Genomic DNA, 19038 nt, shown 5'->3' with positions numbered 1-19038 from the left:
TTGTGAATTCTAATGAATGATCAAGCATTGCACAAAAATGACCTCTGATAATTCTTACAAGAATCGCGCTATTGATAAACTATGTCATTCTCATGAAATACTTCAGGTTTTGTGCTCATAGAGGTTAATTGACTTGTGCTGAAAAAGCACTTGCACCTCAAAGCGTTTTTATGAAATTATGTTTCTTATGGTAGACTAACAGTTTGTTTACAATAACTTTTGAAATAGACATTGCACTATAAAATATATTTATAAAATGTTTTAAGAAAAACCCAAAATCTTATCTTTAAGACTCTTCCCCACCATAGACTTGCTCTTGCAACCTCGGCACCGTTTTTTGTCTTAAAATGTCATATGTAGTTCAGTTACGAAATAAATATAATTAAAACTTCTGTTTTGAATGAACTTTCAAATGTTAACTGTAATGATTATAATCACTTGGATTAGAATGAAGGCTTAAGAGCTAATATGTAGCTTTAACCCCAAGGTATTCCTATATCTTGTTGAGAAGATAACAGAAAATGTTCTGATGCTTATGCAAGGTAGGCTGGTTGAAGCAGTAAACACTAAAGGAAGGGGATTATGAGAAGTAGCAGATAGAAAACAGTCTCTAAGGTATTAAATGCAGTAATTATAATAATAAATCAGAGTGAAACATCTTGGGTTACCAATATAGCTTAAGTCTAAGGTCTTCCTGTATCTTGTTACAGAAACAAGGTAAAATGTTCCAATGTTATGAAAGGCAGACTAGCTGGGAGTAAGCACTGTGGGTGAAAGGATTACTGGTACCTGGTAGGAGGAAGAGCAAGGCTAAAACTATTGAATGTAATCAATCACTGGGTCATTTGTGGGTTGACAAGAGTATGAATGTTTTTTATAAGGCATTGGTAATGACATTAAAGGAACATTTATTCTGCTGCTTAAAAGGCAAATGTCCTCTACTAAACACAAAAATGGTTACCATCTACCAATTGTCTGTTAGTGCGCTCTAGTTCTCCTTTGCTCCTACATGAAGAAAAGTCTGGTCGTATTTTCATTGGGAAAGAGGAAAAAAGAACTCCTATTTTACTGAATGTTCTTACGCATCAGTGAGCCATGGCTGATCATTTGTATTAGTGCACAAAGATCCTGAACAAATAACTAACAATTTGGTTGAAATGATAATTCAGCCATAAATCTGAAAATGCATGAAAGATAATGATGGGGTCTAACAGGCATGATTTCTGCAAAAGGCACTATTTTCTGCCGTAAAATTCTGTGCACTGAAATGATAAAATAGAAAACGGTTGACCTAATTTCTGTTGCAAGATGGGCTTTTAGTAATATCCTGTATAAGTAGCTAGAAGAAGGAGAAATCATTAGATAAAATAAAAGACAGTCATGAATCAAAAACTAACTAGGATGGGAGGAAGCAAAGAATAAAATGAGATGATCTTTTTTCTTTCGGTAAACGTAGTGTTTGGTATACTAATACTCCAAATACCAGAGAGGTAATTAATTTTGCAGAGACTGAAATTACTTAATTATTTCATCGAGACCAAACAGGACTTTGAAAGTCAAGAAAATATGAATTAGGTGAATGGGCAACATGATTCGAGTGAAATTCAAGGCAAGTAAATTAGGAGGAATATAATGAATGTTTCTACCAAGATGTGTCAGAAAGTGAGCACTGCAAATGCCCAGAAGGTTTCAGGAAGGGATGGTGAAAATACCAAAGACTGGAAAAAATCTCAATTAGAAAAGATTGAGATTTTATCCTAACGCTTTAAGAATATCATGAATCTGATTTTTATGAAAGAATGGAAACAAAAAACAGTAGAAAATTCTGTTGTTTTTAAAAGCTGAGAGAATGTGTCATGAAATTAAGATGTGGGTAATTGAAAACCTCTAAAGGATTTTTCATGCAGTATGTAACTAGCTTGTGGAAACTGTTGTCACAGGGAGGGATTGATGTCAAAAGGATTAAACAAAATCGATTGTCTCTGTGTCTATCTGGTAACTTTAAATATTTTGGAGGTAGTACTAAACCTCATGCTTCAAAGCTGAAGCCGTTTTGGTCTTGAAGGTCTGGGTGAGAACGTTACCCTGTGCTTCCATTTTTTGTCGGATTCTTATGACTTCCATGGAAGCACCTAGAGTTGGGTTGTTAGCATAGACAGGAGAGTTTTAACTCTGATAGCAGCATATCTGCAAAATCTAGATGAATAAAATACAGCCATTCCTATGTCTTTGAGTTTTAAACTGTACACAGTCAAATGTATACAAGATAATCCTCTTTTTTGAGGAAACTTACTTGGTTGAAAAACTTAAAGGAGTTTGGCTGCATTGTATGGATGTGCAATATGAAATGTTTAGCACCAACAGAAAGGGCTTCAGATACTTCTGCACTTGTCTCATTTATCCTTTCATAGCAAGGTCTTTAAAAGGCAATTATTAGCAGAGGCATAGCACAAATATATAAAAAACTATGTGAGAGTAGTGGCTTTGTATTATTTGTCTTTCTGTAGAACTATAATAAAACGGTATCTAAGTATTTTAATATTTATATGCTTTCTAAATCAGTTTTGTGTGCAGCTATTTTGCCAAGAAATTAGGATGAATTAAAACCTGCAAGTAGATAAAAGGTCTGTATCAGGGAATACTTACAATAAACAAGTGCAGTTCTCAAAGATGCTTTTTCTCGTCTTTGCCTCGTACCTTTTTTGATTTGTACAAATTGTAGGGATTAGCCATGAATGAGTAAATGCCATCTGTTAACTCTGTAACCTGCTGTGAAACGTGTGTGTAATATTTTGGCTTGTTTTTCTTTGAAGTGAATGAATTTTTAGTGTTTGAAGGCCCCGTCCTGCTGGATATGCGTATTAAGCACCTAATGAAAACAAAGCAATTAACGCAAGCTACTGCCCTGGCAAAACTGTGTTCTGACCATCCAGAAATCAGTGCAAAAGGCAATTTCAAGCAAACCTACCTGGTCTGTCTTTGTTCAGGATCACCAAATGAAAAGCTAATGGAAGAAGTAAGTAAAATACGAAGAACTTTTTTTAGATATATTTCTTTAATGATAGTAAAGTCACTAATCATAGGCTGTTTTTCTGTAGAAGTTTTTCTTTTAAAATATGATCTAGAATATTTTTTGTATTTTGTTTTTTCTTTTCATTTAAGTCACTTTTAAACTGACTAGTGAAGACTCTATTAAAACACTTGTGGAAGTGTAGTATTAGGTCGCCAATAGGCATTTTCTGGCTCTGCCACAATTTTATGTTAATTTTTGCTTGAAGTTTTTTAAAACTCTGCCTCAGATCTTGTTAGTAAGGGGAGGATAATGATTTTCCCACTCATACTATTTTAACTATATATTTTTGTGTAGTACCTAGTACATAGAATAGGGGCCTTTAGATGCTGCTTTCAGTTCAGAGAATAAGTGTAACCTTTTTTGACCCAAATGTCTGGGGGGAAATTGAAGGTGAAATCAGATATTTGATCTGATTTGAAGTACAAAATCCTTCTTATTTAAATGCAAATGTCAAAGAAGAGATGACAGCTTTACTATTCTGCATTCTTTCAGGTGACATCGTCATTTCTCACCCCACACCAAAGTTTTATCTGAGCTTTTTTCCTTCTTAAAGGAAAACTAACTGCAATTGTCAGTTGTCTTGACTGTCTGCATCTCTCTGCTGTCTTTTTGTCTCTGTCCTCTATTTATGTTATAAGTATTAAGCATATTGAAATAGATCTTAAAGGGATGAAGTCTATGCAGTGGTTAGAGCTGGAAAAGTTTCCTATCCTAGATGTAGACTAAATTCTAAGATGAGGGCTTCTCACTGGGCATGTTCTTAGGATGGTCAGTAGGACTGGATCAGACTTACCCTCACAGCTCTGGCTGCTGTAGGCCCTGCTAGAACAGGCTCAGGAGGAGCTGTGACAGGGCTGTACAATCTCCTGTTGGTTTGCTGAAGACTCTCAATGGAATTTGGAATTTGTGCCCCTGCAAACATGCTTTCTTCTTTAGTCAGCCCCACCGCGCTCCCAAAGCAGAATGGGCTCAGTCATTGAATGAACCGTGAATCCCGTGGACAAAAGGAATGGGCTAGCCTTGTTTCTTAGGATGCAATAACGTGCAGCTAAGTTCAGACTGGGTTAACACTGAGAACCTAATTCAGATGTTTCCAAACCTGGGATTGCTCAGGTTGCTTAGATTTGCAGCTTCAGCTGCAGCACTGTTTGCAGTATTACTAACCATTCTGGAAAGTTCAAGTATTACCAAGAGAAGACAGATATGCTATTAACATGTCATGATGGACTTCTGAACTGAGAAGGATAGTCATTTCGTAGTGTGAGAACAGTAAGAAAATGAAAAAAAAAAAAAAAAAGGATAAACTGTAAAGAAGTACAGCTTATTCTTTAGCGGTATGGGAATTTTGATGCCCGTTCATAATAGGCAGAAAAGTAGCATCTTTATTTTCGGCTTGGATTAGTCTAATAGTTTGCTTCAATAATGTGAAGAATTCAGATCTGCAGTATGTGAAATGCTAGACTTAAAGACTTGATGGCTGGACCTGTACAGACCTTTGCTGGAAGCTGGGTCCCTTAGGAGCTCTGAGAGGCTGGAAAAACATTTCAGAAAAAAATTCCCTTTATTGTAAATTCTTTCCCATATTCTTCCCTAAGCTTTTAATGGATGGTCCCTGTCTGAGATGGGGCGCTGCGCAAAGCAGACCTTCAGTTTAAATTGGTATTACAGCTATGTTAATTCATCCTCTCTGAGGTCTTGAGAAATGCAGGGTTTTTTAGAAAATGACTGAGGTTATTAAACCTCAAATGATGTTCAGTGAAGGGTTATTAGTATGCTTACAAAGTGTCAATTTAGAGGGAGAAATTAGTTGCTGTACTCTTCAAAATTGCAGTTTGATTGCTGGACCAATTAGCTGGATACCGTGGGGCCCAACAAAGCTTTGCTGCCACCTTATCCAAAGAACGAAACTTGCTGAGTGTTTGGGTGGGCGCTTCTGTTTCTTGCTTTGGGTGGTCCTGGGGTTTCTTGGGAGAGATTTCCAACAGCGCTGTTGCAATGGTCAAGTTATTCTTCAACTGCCAGTGTCAAAGAAAAAATACCAGCATGTCCTGCCAGATGCGCTAATTGATGTAATCAAACCAGTCTGCTGCGAATCAAATTAGGCAGTAGTTGTTATAACAAGTGCGCTGATTCAGTACTGATACAACCGTCTGGTACTACTGGATGACTGTGGTTTTTCCTTTGTTTTGCTACAAAGCTAAGTGCTTCCATCGTTGCTTGAACAAATAAGATACGTTGCAGACTGTAATGTTGTTCTAGAAGAGCATTCAGTTGACCTGCTTCTTACTGTACGGCTTCCTTTTTCTTTTTATATTTGATTTTTTTAAAAAAATACTGGAACATTCACGTTAAACTTTGGGTTCATTAGTCACCCCACTATTGTATATAAGCCATAGTAACATCCGTGACTAGTAAACTGGATTAGAATTTCAGGTAATAATCTTTTTGTGTTAGGCTGCAATTTAACGTTATAAATCTGCTTATTACAATTATCATATGTATGTAATATATAGGAATAATTACTGTTGTATGTTAAAATTTTTAGGTGACTGGGAGAGTAGATACAAATAAGTTATGTCTGAGGAACAAGTTTATATTCACTTTAATAAAACAGTTTCTGGTGGCGTAATCAGTTTTGACACTCTATCTAGAAATGCACTGATTTGCCTTCAAGCTTATCTCTTATCTGATAAAGTTAAATATTCACTAAGTTCTAAATTACTGTCTTTTTGCAAAGGATCAGATGACTGTATGTCTGAAAATGAAACCACTTTCTTAGTCTTGGTCTTGTTTTCTTTCCTCCGTTCTAGATTGCAGAAGTAGATTGCAAAGATGCTCTAGAAATGATTTGTAACCTAGAATCTGATGGAGATGAAAAAAGTGCTCTAATTTTATGTGCAGCATTTTTATCTCGCCAGCTGCAGCAAGGAGAGATGTACTGTGCCTGGTGAGTTTGAATATTGTTTTCTGTCTAGTGGAAGAAAAATTAGTTTTGGGAAGATAGAGATGATACATAAGCCATAAGTTAACTTTCTTTAGCCGATAAAAATCTATGAGCTAAACACAAAGGAGAGAAGGCTCTTGGAAAGCTAAAAAAGAACAGAAAAAAAAAAACATTTGACAAGATTAGCTTCCATTATGGGAATTTGAAGGCTGCGTGTATGGTGAGGCATTTTACAAATACCAGGAGCTGGTTAATAATTTTTCTTGACCATAATCTTACTCTGTAGAAATAAGGAATTTAATATCTGCAGGCAGCTAGTCAGCATTATGTCAACATTTAATGTGTAAGTACTGTTCCCATCTGTCCTTATTTCATAACACAGTGTTTCTTTCTCTAAAAGACTTCTAGAAAAAGAGGTCTTTACTACTATAACCAAAATAATAAGCTAGATGAAGATAGTTGTTATTTAGGGTTTGCTTTCATTAATATGGAAACAAATAACTGATCTTTGTTGGCAGATGTTTGAGCTGTTAGGGTCTGAATTTCCAACTGCTAACAGTTTGGTTGTACTTTCAAGCCTGTACAATTCCTGAAGAATTTGCTTTGTTTGTGCACTTCCTTTTTATGTGCAGCACCAGGAGAACATCTCCTAATGCAGGATTTTGCTTTAACAGATTCTGCTAAAGTTTTGGGGGTTACACCATTCCACAAGGTACTAAATACTCTTGGCTGTTTGCACCTAAGCAGGAATGAACTAATGAGTTAATGTAGATACGGTAATACTGTTTGGCTTTGGGGTATAATTTCTCACTAAATCACAGTTAGGTTCAGCTATTAAAGGAGAGCAGCTCAAGAAAAATGTATCTACTACAGAGAAAAGCCATCCTCCTATAGCTGTTAGTAATTACTAAGAATTCAGAAGGGTAAAATGCCAGTCTGTGGAGTGAAGAGTAAACTACTTTGCGAGACTTTCTTCAAGGCCACATCATGAGTCTGTAATTACGTAGCATAAATTGTGGTAATACTGGGTTTATTCTGATCTGTCCTTCTAGAATCGAGTCACTGTGATAATTTTGAAAATTAGATACTAATAGTACGGGTATATTCATAAAACCTTCTCTCTGTAAGATAAGGTGTGAATAAATTCAGATTTTTTTTTTCCTCTCCCAAAGACAAAACAGAAACTGTTCTCAACCTTGCATTTCTTGTGATCAGATTAGTAGTTGCATTGCTGGCCCTGAAATATTGTTCTCTTGTTCTAGGGAACTGACTCTTTTCTGGAGTAAACTGCAGCAAAGGGTAGAGCCTTCTATTCAAGTATATCTAGAGAGATGTCGTCAACTTTCTGTGTTAACTAAGACTGTTTATCACATTTTCTTCCTGATTAAAGTAATTAATTCAGAGGTAAGGATACTCTTGAAAGAATATTTTTGGCACTTTTAATGGAACTGTAATCAGGAAAATTTATGAAAGCTGCTTAGACATCCTGCTTTATGTAGCATCAGCTTTGGGGCAGTCCTAATTGGTTGTAGGAAAGGCCGTAGCAAGTTCCTTCTGCAGGTAAACTATGCGTTGATTCATTTTGACCCATTAAAACTTTTGTTCCTTTGGAAAAAAAAAATAATCGGGGGATAAAAAGGAGAGCTTGATAGCACAACTGAGATGAAGGAAAAACTAAAGGTGAGGTTATAGCCTCTACTGTTGTCCATGTCCTCTAAATGAGGTGTTTTCTGTTAGCAGGCCCTAACATTCCTCTTCATTATTTTCCATATTTCAAATAAGACAGAAAATGGAGAGGAGATACTTATGAAGAGAGGAAATGAAGGCTATATATTAATATATAAGAAAATTACAGAAAGTTTGAAAAAAGAAAACACAACCCTTTTGAACTGCCACTTAAGAATTCAGTTTGTTTTGATTAATTAAGTACTTGCCTTTTGTGGACTTAGATCCAACGTTGTATTAAAAATTCTGTTCATCTATCTCAGCTAACCTTGTCGTCTAATTTTCCTAGTTTCCTCTCATTAGTAGTTGCACTATTTAATGTTTATAGCTAAATAAATGCAGCTCTTTTGAGAGCGTTTAGTTGGGAGATTTCTGTAATTCAGTATATTAATTCTGAGAATAAAAATTTATTTTTTCCTTTTGCAGTGTTCCGGTATGGCTAGTCATGGGCTTCTAATCTTAAAGATTATTTTTTCCAAAGATCTGAACTGAATTGGAGTTACAGAGGGGGAGGAAAATAATTTTCCCAGAGGCTTGTGATATTAAGAGCTCTGTCTGCTCCATGCCATACTGATTTTTCCCTAGTGAGCTGTGGATCAATTCATTGATGGCAGAAATTGGAGACCATGTGGGTAGTAGACTTGTGCATTCATAAATTCACTGGACTTTATTCTCAGCCTCTCTATGCATCCTTGGCAGTAAAGTAGACATAAATGTAATTTACATTGCCTGAGGGTATAAATGAGAAAAGACCACATGACCTTTGGAACACTTAAATGATGGAACATTTAACTACACTCATTACTTTCAGTTGGAATGAAGCCATGTGTTCAGTTGAGGTCAGTTGACTTTGAAGTGGCATAATCTTTAAAAATAAAAATAAACCTTTATGCCTTAAGTGATTTCCAAATTATAGATCTTTTTGAAGATCACAGGCTTCTCTTACTGTAGCACTTCTTACCATATGAATTCTACCCAGTGTTAATTTATTGCTCCGTAGAAGCTCATCTCAAATAACTGTGACAACTGTCAGGCTTTATTTCATGAAAAAGCTCGATATTGCTCTAATATAAACTGAACACCTCTAACATACAGTCCTAAAGTCCTCAAGCTAGACAGAACATACAATTTTTTGGGGTTTCAGTTATATGTAAATTTTCACAGTTTTTTAGTAGCTTGAAGACAAATTGTGCAACTTAAGGAATAGCATCTAAAGACAAACCACTATGTTTCTTAAAGTAAAAAGTGTAATTTTAAACTCCAGGTGCATTTTTTCTGATATTTAGGGTTGAATAATGATATCTTTTATTTGTAAATGTAGAAAGGGTTATGATAAGCTGACTTACTAAAATTAGTCTTGCTTTACAGATTGATGGTGCTGGACTTGCAACCTGCATTGAACTGTGTGTGAAAGCGTTGCGCTTGGAATCCAGTGAAAATACAGATGTCAAGATATCAATTTGCAAGACTATCTCCTGCTTGCTTCCAGATGATTTGGAGGTTAAACGTGCTTGTCAGCTGAGTGAATTTCTTCTTGAACCCACTGTGGATGCATATTATGCTGTTGAAATGCTATATAATCAGCCTGACCAGAAGTATGATGAAGAGAATCTTCCAATACCAAATTCTTTGCGCTGTGAGCTCTTACTTGTACTGAAAACTCAGTGGCCTTTTGATCCAGAGTTCTGGGACTGGAAAACTCTCAAGCGTCAGTGTCTGGCACTTATGGGAGAGGAGGCATCCATCGTGTCATCAATAGATGAACTCAATGATAGTGAAGTTTATGAGAAGGTTGAGGGTTGCCAAGAAGAGACTAAAGAAACTTCTGTGAATGGGCTTGCTGGCACTTTTGATGAAGCTACAAGCCTCCTTAAGGGTATCAGAGATGAAAAGCAGAAAAAGAGAGAAATTAAAAAACTCAGAGAGAGGGGGTTCATATCAGCAAGATTTAGGAACTGGCAAGCTTATATGCAGTATTGTGTGTTATGTGACAAAGAATTCCTAGGTCATAGAATAGTTAGGCATGCACAAAAACATTATAAAGACGGAATTTACAGTTGCCCTATTTGTGCCCAAAATTTTAATTCTAAAGAAAACTTTGTTCCCCATGTAACTTTGCATGTTAAAAATTCCAGCAAAGAGAGACTGGCTGCTATGAAACCACTGAGAAGACTGGGAAGACCTCCTAAAATAGCAACTGCTAATGAGAATCAGAAAACCGATTCTGTATCCAAACAGGAGCAGCGACCCATTAAGAAGAACAGTCTCTATTCAACAGACTTCATTGTGTTTAATGATAACGATGGCTCAGATGATGAAAATGATGACAAAGATAAACCTTACATACCAGAGATAGTGCCAGTTCAAAAGCCACTCCCTGTTAATGAATTCACCTGCCCTGTAACATTTTGCAAAAAAGGTTTTAAATATTTTAAAAACCTAATAGCACACGCAAAGGGACATAAAGATAATGAAGAAGCTAAACGTTTTCTTGAAATGCAAAGCAAAAAAGTGATTTGCCAGTACTGTAGACGACATTTCGTAAGTGTTACTCACCTGAATGATCATTTACAAATGCACTGTGGCAGCAAGCCTTATATCTGCATACAGATGAAATGTAAGGCTGGTTTTAACAGTTACGCTGAGCTGTTGACGCACAGGAAGGAGCATCAAGTCTTCAGAGCAAAGTGTATGTTTCCTAAATGTGGCAGAGTGTTTTCTGAAGCCTATTTACTCTACGATCACGAAGCACAACACTATAATACCTATACCTGCAAAGTCACAGGCTGCGGAAAGGTATACCGTTCTCAGAGTGAACTGGAAAAGCACGTTGAGGATCACAACAAGCAGCCTGAAGAAGAGCAACAGCCTGAAAGCCAGCCTGATCAGCCTGATCTTAGTCAGCCTTCTAAAGCGAATGAAAATACTGATGGAGTTGCTGTTAAAGAGGAATTGACATCTCCTCCGGCTGACAACCAGAGTAGTTTTACTGAAGGAGAAAACGTTGTGTGGAATCAAATCAAAGCAGAACCAGTAAGGAATGAAAGTGTAAACGCGTCAGCGACTGTACTGCAGCAAAGCGATTCCTTGCCTACTGCTGGTTCGGAGCAGTCTCCTACGGCTTCAGTGAAGACAGAGGTGGCAATTCCAGCAAGCAGCATTAAGATGGCTGCTGTTAACCAGAAGATCCGAGATAACTTTGTAAAAAGGGGTAAATTGGCTGCTTCTGCCAGTAAAGTAGATACCACTAAACCTGGAGCCCAGCAGTTGTGCTCATCAGTTGACTCTTGTCTTACAGTTTTCCAAGAAAGAAAGGAAGAAGACTGTCTCAGTCAGACTCAGAATATTCAAAATATTTCTGTGACCTCAGACACACTAAAACCGGAAGCCCTTGAATCAAAAAGCTTAGAAAGACAAGTGAGCATTGTAAATCCATTCAGCGTGCAGAATCAGGCAGGATATCGAAACAGTGTACCCATTTCCAAACTTGAAATTGAAGACAGTATTAAGGCTGCAGCTAATCTATATAACCTGCCTTTAAAAACTTTAGAAAGTATTACGTTTATTCCTTCGCAGCCTAACATAAATAGCCCTTTAGTTTCAGCTGTGCCACCAGCAGCGCCAATTCAGAAATTTAATTGTCAGGTTGAGGGGTGTACTCGAACGTACAACTCGTCACAGAGCATTGGCAAACATATGAAGGCAGCGCACCCTGACCAATATGCCGCTTTTAAAATGCAGCGTAAAAATAAGAAGCCACGAAAATCCACCAACCTGCAAAATGTGCCGAACGATGGGAAGATTGTATATCTTATGCCGTCGCAAGTGGGCAGTCCCACCAGTGGTGCTGCTTTTACTACACAGAACAAACCTAATTTGAATCCCACCTGTTCCAGTCAAGTACAACATGTCTCAAGTCCACTTTTCCCAACCCACCTAGAAAATTTGGCCAATCCTATGTTGCCTATAGTGGAAAGTGTCATAAATCCAAGTTTGTCTACTCGTATTAAAAGTGAGCCTGAGAGTGTTTTATGTTCACAAATGGAAAATCTGTCAGGTGCAACTCTACCTTCCCAGTTGGACGATCTGGCAAAAACAGTTATGCCTCTGAATATTGATGGTGGTTCAGATCCTTTTCTTCCTTTGCCTGCAGAAAATGGTCCAATGTCTCTCTTTCCTTCGTCAGCGGAGAATCCTCCAAATTCAGTCTTCTCACAACTGGAAAATAACACAAATAACTTTTCGTCACAACTTGAAGGAAACACTAGTTCTGCTTTCCCAAAAGAGGAAACTGTTGATCAAATATTTCCCTCACGATTGAGTAATGAAAATAACTTCAATGAAACTGGTTCTCAACATCCACCTTCAGAAAAGGTGAAAAAAGATCGTGGCAGGGGCCCAAATGGGAAAGAAAGGAAGCCAAAGCATAACAAGCGGGCAAAGTGGCCAGCAATAATTAGGGATGGCAAATTTATCTGTAGCAGGTGTTTCAGAGTTTTCACTAATCCTAGATCACTTGGTGGTCACTTATCTAAGAGGTCTTATTGTAAGCCTCTCGAAGGATCAGAAATTTCTCCAGAAGCTCTGCAGGCTAATGGACAGTCTTTGCTTGCCAGTATGATTCTTTCCTCAAATTCATTAAACTTGCAGCAACCCCAGGAGTCTGCCTTCAATCCAGAGACATGTTTTAAAGATCCATCTTTCCTCCAGTTACTTGCAGCTGAAAATCGTTCCACAGCTTTACTGCAGACTGTGTTTCCACGAGTCAACGTGACTAACTTTAATACCGGTGGGAATGAGGAAGGAAATCAAATAATAAAACAAGCCTTGGAGACTGCAGGCATCCCGAGTACCTTTGATAACACGGAAGTACTTCCACATGTAGTTACAACAAGTTGCATCACTGGTACGACTCAGATAAATGCAACTGTTCTTCCCAACTCAACCGCGTCGCCTCTGCTGCAGCCTGTCTGCAACCCCAGTACCCTGCTAACAGACCAAAACAGGACCCCCAATGCCAAAATTCCTCCGATAAATGAATGCAAGAGTTTGCCTGTTTTTGCGACAGAGGACTTAATGCTAAAGACTATTGAAAATGGCTTATGTCCCAGCTCGTTTTCTAACACTGTTGCAGCAGCGCAAAACTTTGCAGGGAACAGTTCGCGAGTTTCAGTTATAAGTAGTCCCAAGAATTCAGGATCAAGCAACTTGAATAAAAAGGGAACCAGTGCTTCAAAGAGGAAGAGAAAAGCAACTACACCTTTGCTTGCGCCCAATACATCACAGAAAGTAGAATTAAATAATACAACGATGGGACTTCTAACCAAAAGCACTGACGGAAAAGTGCAAATACAGGGCGAAGGTTTTCAGTCCAACTTGCTGGCAAATTGTGGCTCTCAAGCAGCGGTGGAAAATCTCACACAGAAACTCAATAACGTTGACAATCAGTTATTCATGGCCAGCATCAAAGAGAACTTCAAAACAAATCTCGAGGCTCATACGTTACCCCCTTTAACAGTAAAAACTGAAAATGGGGATTCCCAAATGATGGCTGTAAATTCCTGTGTGCAAGCAAATTCGCAGGAACAGATTTCAGAAGACAATGTTATGCAGAACTTTGAAAAAACCCTGGAAATAATTAAAACTGCTATGAATTCACAAATACTTGAGGTGAAAACTGAAATTCAAGACACCATTGCTGCTTCAGAACAGAATTCGCAAGTAAATAATGCACAGGCTTCTTCAGGAAATGGTGCACATAGTGTAAAACTACCCACTCCTGCACAGTTTGCCGTGCACGCGGGGAATGTCACCACTGCAAAGAGTAGCTCTGCTCAGTCTGAGACATCTCAAAAGGACGATACTCAAATATTGGAAATTTTGGAGCGCTTGCAAAAACTGAAACTAGAAGATGATTCACCCATTCAGGTCTCTGAGACTGTTTCCCAGTGTCCTCCAGCAGACGTGCTAGCACCAGCAGTTCCTGTTGTATCGACTGAAAATAAACCCCTCATCCAGATATCTCCAGAGGCAAGTAACATTCAGTTTAGTGATAAAGTAAATAAACCGTTTGTATGTCAGGATCCAGGCTGCAATTATAGTGCTATGACAAAAGATGCATTATTTAAACACTATGGCAAGGTTCATCAGTACAGTGCAGAAATGATACTAGAAATTAAGAAACATCAACTGAAGTATGCTCCGTTCAAATGTGTTGTAGCTACCTGTCCAAAAACATTCACAAGAAACTCTAATCTCCGAGCACACTGTCAGCTTGTACATCATTTTACGACAGAGGAGATGGTAAAATTAAAAATTAAAAGGCCTTATGGCAGAAGATCTCAAAATGAAACTGTAAACACAGCCCCACGACCTGTTGAAATAAAAACTTTGCAGACACTAATAATAGAAAACAAAACTGCAGCTCCATTGGTCAAAGAAGCTGAGATAAAGGAAGCTGTAGAGCCTGTAAAAGTCTCGGAAAAACTTCTGCCAGAAAATAATATTCCTGAAAGACTGGAAAAACCTCCCCAAGTGGTTTCTGTTCCACTGGAGCAGCATAATGCAGAGACTATTGGTAGTACACAGGCACAACCCAAAGTACGCAAGGTTAGGAGGTACAGGAAGGAAAAAGAGGAGAGAAAACGTCGGAAGCCCGTAACAAAGTCTCTGGAGTTTCCCACTAGATACAGCCCTTATAGACCATACCGGTGCGTCCATCAAGGCTGCTTTGCGGCTTTTACAATACAACAAAACCTAATCCTTCATTACCAAGCTGTGCACAAATCAGACCTCCCTGCTTTCTCTGTCGAAGTGGAGGAGGAGATTGAGCCAGGCAAAGAGGAACGCGATGAGGTGGAAACCAAACCCACCGTCAGAGAGTTCAGGTGTGAGGTGAGTGACTGCTCTCGCATCTTCCAGGAAGTTACCAGCTTGATACAACATTATGTGAAGCTTCATGACATGACCCCAGAGCAAATTGGAAGTATGAAATCGGCTCCAGAGACAGGAAGGTTTTCTTGTGATCAGTCTCAGTGTAAGACTTCGTTTACAGCATATCTTAACTATGTTGTACATCTTGAGGCAGATCACGGTATAAAGATAAAGCCAAACAAAGTAGAAGATGACGGCGTATTCAAATGTGACTGTGAAGGCTGTGACCGTATTTATGCTACTAGGTCTAACCTCTTAAGGCATATTTTTAACAAACATAATGACAAGCATAAAGATCATCTAATAAGACCCAGGAGACTGACACCAGGTCAGGAAAACATTTCAAGCAAAGCAAATCAGGAGAAACCGTTGAAGTCCAAACAGAGAGGACTGAAAAACAGATCGGGAAAAGAAGGTAACAGGCTGTCAGTGAAAACAAAACGGAAGAAAAATGTGAACTTGGAAAACAAAAACTCAAAAGGAATACAAGTTCAAGAAAATAAGGCTTATTCACTGAAACGTGGCAAGCACGTGTATTCAATAAAGGCTAGAAATGATGCCTTATCGGAGTGTACGAGCAGGTTCATAACTCAGTATCCATGTATGATAAAGGGATGCTCCTCAGTAGTTACAAGTGAAAGTAACATAATAAGGCATTATAAATGTCATAAGCTGTCCAAAGCATTTACTTCCCAACACAGAAATCTTCTTATTGTATCTAAAAAGCACTCTGTCTCAGAAGTAAAGGAAGCCTCTTGTGAGCAAGAGGAGACTGATAAAAAAAGCGATGTGAAAGAGCCTGAACCGACTTTGATAGTGAGCAATAATGATTCAAGCACATCTACGTTACCGCAAAAGGAAACTGAAAAAGGTGAGAAGGATGAAGTGGACGAACTGACAGAACTATTCATTACTAAACTGATTAACGAGGATTGTTCAAGTGCTGAAAATCAAGCAAAAATATCTTCCAGTGTAAATGGTGACTTGCAGGAGACCAGCTCCTGCCCTTCAGAAAAGCAAAAATCCAACAACTTAAAAAGAGCAAACAAAGAAAAAAATGTATCTCAGAATAAGAGGAGGAGAACCGAAAAAACTGAGGAAGTACTGCCCATTGACGTGAGTAGCGTGCACAGGGAGGAAGAGACCGCTGTCGCCATTCAAACGGCCGAAGAGCAGCCCGCAGCTTTCGACTGGAGCTCGTTTAAGCCGATGGGTTTTGAAGTGTCATTCCTCAAGTTCCTCGAAGAGTCCGCTGTGAAGCAAAAGAAAAGCACCGAAAGAGACTACCACAGCAGCGGAACCAAAAAAGGGTCCCATTCGAACTCACGAAAATCCAACGAGAAGACCTCCGTAGCAAGTAATACTGTCACTTGGTCATGTTCTGAAACTGAAACCCTTGTACCGTTTGCCAACCCCTCACGGCTTCCCTGTGGTGATAACGTGAAGATCGTTTTAGACAAGACTTTTAAAGACTGTGCCGAGCGTGTGTTGAAGCAGCTTCAGGAAATGAAACCTGTCGTCAGTTTGACAAAGCTCGAAGGACGTTGGGAGGATAATCCAGAGGTTACAGCTGCAAAAGTTGTTGTTACGCGTCCCGAGGAAGGGGAGTCAAAATACTGAAAACCTAATGTGTTTAACCATAACCTGTAATAAAATTTATTCTGAATAGGAAGCCATCAAGCATGCTGGTGACTGTGGAGCTCTTTTATTTTGAAGTGATTTAATCTAGCAAAAAACATGACATGAGTCATGTAAATTTCTTATTTGTTTTTATCCCTATGGGACTTGAAGAACAGAGTAATTGCTTCAGCTTTGTAAATACTTGATCAAAACCTCAACTTTCTATCCGATTGTCCTTTCCATGAACTAAATCTTTGTGAGTTGTCTGTGATTGGTATCTTTCACCAGGTCACTGCTCATGTATAACAGTCCTCTTTATTTGTAGATACATTTTTTTGTATATATTTATTATTGTAAATCATTTGCTGCCACCAGCAGTCTGTAAGTCTAAACTATTAAATGACACATTTATATTCGGAATTTTAATTTGTAACTAAGTGAGCAAGTTTTTAAAACTGTCCTCTAGTCATTTTAAATTAAGAACTTTTGAACTAAAACTAGCTAGGTCTGCCATATCCAGTTTATTTTGCATAAAGCATTTATTTACAGGAGAGGAGCTGGATAAGATCACATTTCATAGGTTAAACGTACTGACACGCTCTCATTTTTGTAAATTTTAACATCCAGTATCTATGGATGGTATTCATATGTAGTTAACTCATAAATATAATAGTTTTCTTATAGCTACATTTTTCATTGCTTTTAATTGGATACAAAGCATTTATGATTCCATAATAAAAATGGAAATGTGAATAAAAATAGTTTGCTACATTGGAGATTTAAAACAATATTTGGTATTAAAGAATCCGTTGTGAATGTGATAGAAAATTAGTAGTGTGGAGCAGTGTATATATTTGAGGTGGTGATTTGTGAAGTAGCCCAGTATTGCCTTAAATAAAATCACATTTCATTTCTTGTTTTATACATGTGATCTTATAAAGGTTATTTTTGTTTCTGTAACTTAGATTGGTGTATAGTTTAATTTTTGTTAAAAAAACAAAACAAAAAAACTTCAGAAACCGTTTTTGTAAATAGTGGGTTTATAAAACAGATTGTTTATTTTGATAATACCAGTTTGGTATCTATCTATAAAAATACGTGAGTCCTTATGCCATACCATTAAAAACTGAATAAACAAGGCACTTTCTGAAAGGGAAGTGAGATTGTGATCTTGCAGATAAACTCGGTGGTTGTGCTCTATTGATGGCATGGGCTCCCTCCGCTCTCTTCTGCCTCTTGCTGACTGTACCTGGCAGCGCTCTGGCCACCTCTCTCTTGTCCACACTGGAAGGAGCCTCAGAAGCGGTGCCGCTCCTCGCGCCCGGGATTGGAGCAATGTCTCTCTATGCTGCTAACCGAAACGACAGGTATCCAGTTTGTTGAGTAACCAAAAGCGTGAATGCGTTGGTGGGAGCTGTCAGTACCCAGGAATCTTCAGTGTCGGTGTTCATGCGTGATTATTCTTAACTCGGATGGGACAAGCCAGCTGGGTTGTGCGGTACCAAAAATTTTTCTTGGATGATTCTCATTACTGGATGTGACCTACCTTCAGTAATATAAAATAGTCTTTATCTTGGGAGAGATTGGCTTGATTTTTTTTTCCCTATAAACTTGTCTTGCCATGTAAAGCTTTGCATTAAATGCTACACTTGATTGCTCTTAAGCTATTCACCTGGAATCTTTGACAGTTTACTTGAATATCGATGCAGAGGGCACGTTCCTACAACCAAATGAAGTGACTTCTTGTGAGAGTGAGCATTGTGTATGAAAATGCGGAAAGGCAACAGCGTTTCAACTCGGGCATAGCCCTTGGTTTGCTATCTGGTGCTAAATTGCATACCTTCTCGGAAAGCCCGTGCTTCCATTTGAACGGAGCCCTTTCGCTCCTCTCGCTTTCGATCCCTCCCGCGTGACTCAACTGATAATTCTGCCAAGTTAGTAAATCAAAGGTGCGGTCTGAGAATGATAAAACCAAACCAAATCCTTGCATTTTAACTCTATGAGAGATCGTTATAATCATTTCAAGTGCGTTATGCCACGTTCTACCTACCAGAGGCTGCGCGGTCTCCCTGGATGGGAGTTGCTGTTGCATGCCAGCCGCAGTGATTGTAGAGGGGATCTTCTGCAGGGGAGAAGAGGGCAGAGAACCTCCTCTGGAGAGGATCCGCAAAGCTCGCCTGAAGCTTCTTGTTTTCAGATGTACCTAACCACTGCAGTCGCTGTCAACAGACCTCGTAACTGTTTAATTTTTAGAAGAATTTTGTGTAGTGTAAGTTAAATAGTTTCAACTTTGGCATTCCCAATGGTAGATACTGCATCATTTGCAGTTTTTAAACTGAGAATAGCATACAACTATTTAGCTACACAGTGCTATACTAGATGCTATTTAATAAAAAAAAAAAAAAAAAAAAGAAAACCACAATGTAATAAATAGCCAGGAAACAACTCATGGTTTGGATCTGAATGTAGGGTCTGAATTTCTGAGAATGAAATTTTTAATATGGTCTCGTTCTTAGACAAATTAATCCACTTAAAGTGGGTGCTGTACCATTACAGTCAGCGCCCTCCATGGCAACCCCCTTTTAGGTGGGTACTGACAGCCTGTCCAACAGGTAATCTAGTGCATTTTGGGTTTTTTTTCCTTTTTGAAAAAAAAAGTATTTTAAACTTAATGTGGGGGACCGAAGGCAGGGTCTGATTTAAGGTGTCACGGACTGCAGAGGGCACTGTGGTTTGGTAAAGC

At 38.4% G+C, this 19038-nt stretch overlaps 1 protein-coding gene across 3 annotated transcripts in view; it reads left to right on the top strand.

Annotated features, from left to right (window-relative positions):
• ZNF292 (zinc finger protein 292) overlaps positions 1–17956 on the top strand; it is a 54688-nt gene extending 36732 nt beyond the window's left edge. For 2 of the 3 annotated variants that reach the window (XM_063330033.1, XM_063330034.1), the window contains 4 exons: positions 2814–3016; positions 5884–6020; positions 7280–7421; positions 9111–17956. In XM_063330033.1, the coding sequence (XP_063186103.1) occupies positions 2814–3016; positions 5884–6020; positions 7280–7421; positions 9111–16295 (7667 nt within the window). In that variant the 3' untranslated portion in view covers positions 16296–17956. Of the gene's footprint in view, positions 1–2813; positions 3017–5883; positions 6021–7279; positions 7422–9110 lie in introns of those variants that run through there. The other variant, XM_063330035.1, reaches the window with a different exon arrangement.
• The last annotated feature ends 1082 nt before the right edge of the window (positions 17957–19038 follow it).

The sequence above is a fragment of the Chroicocephalus ridibundus genome, chromosome 3 (genome assembly GCF_963924245.1).
Source record: "Chroicocephalus ridibundus chromosome 3, bChrRid1.1, whole genome shotgun sequence".
Taxonomy (NCBI): Eukaryota; Metazoa; Chordata; class Aves; order Charadriiformes; family Laridae; genus Chroicocephalus; species Chroicocephalus ridibundus.
This window is presented reverse-complemented; position numbering and strand designations above follow the sequence as displayed.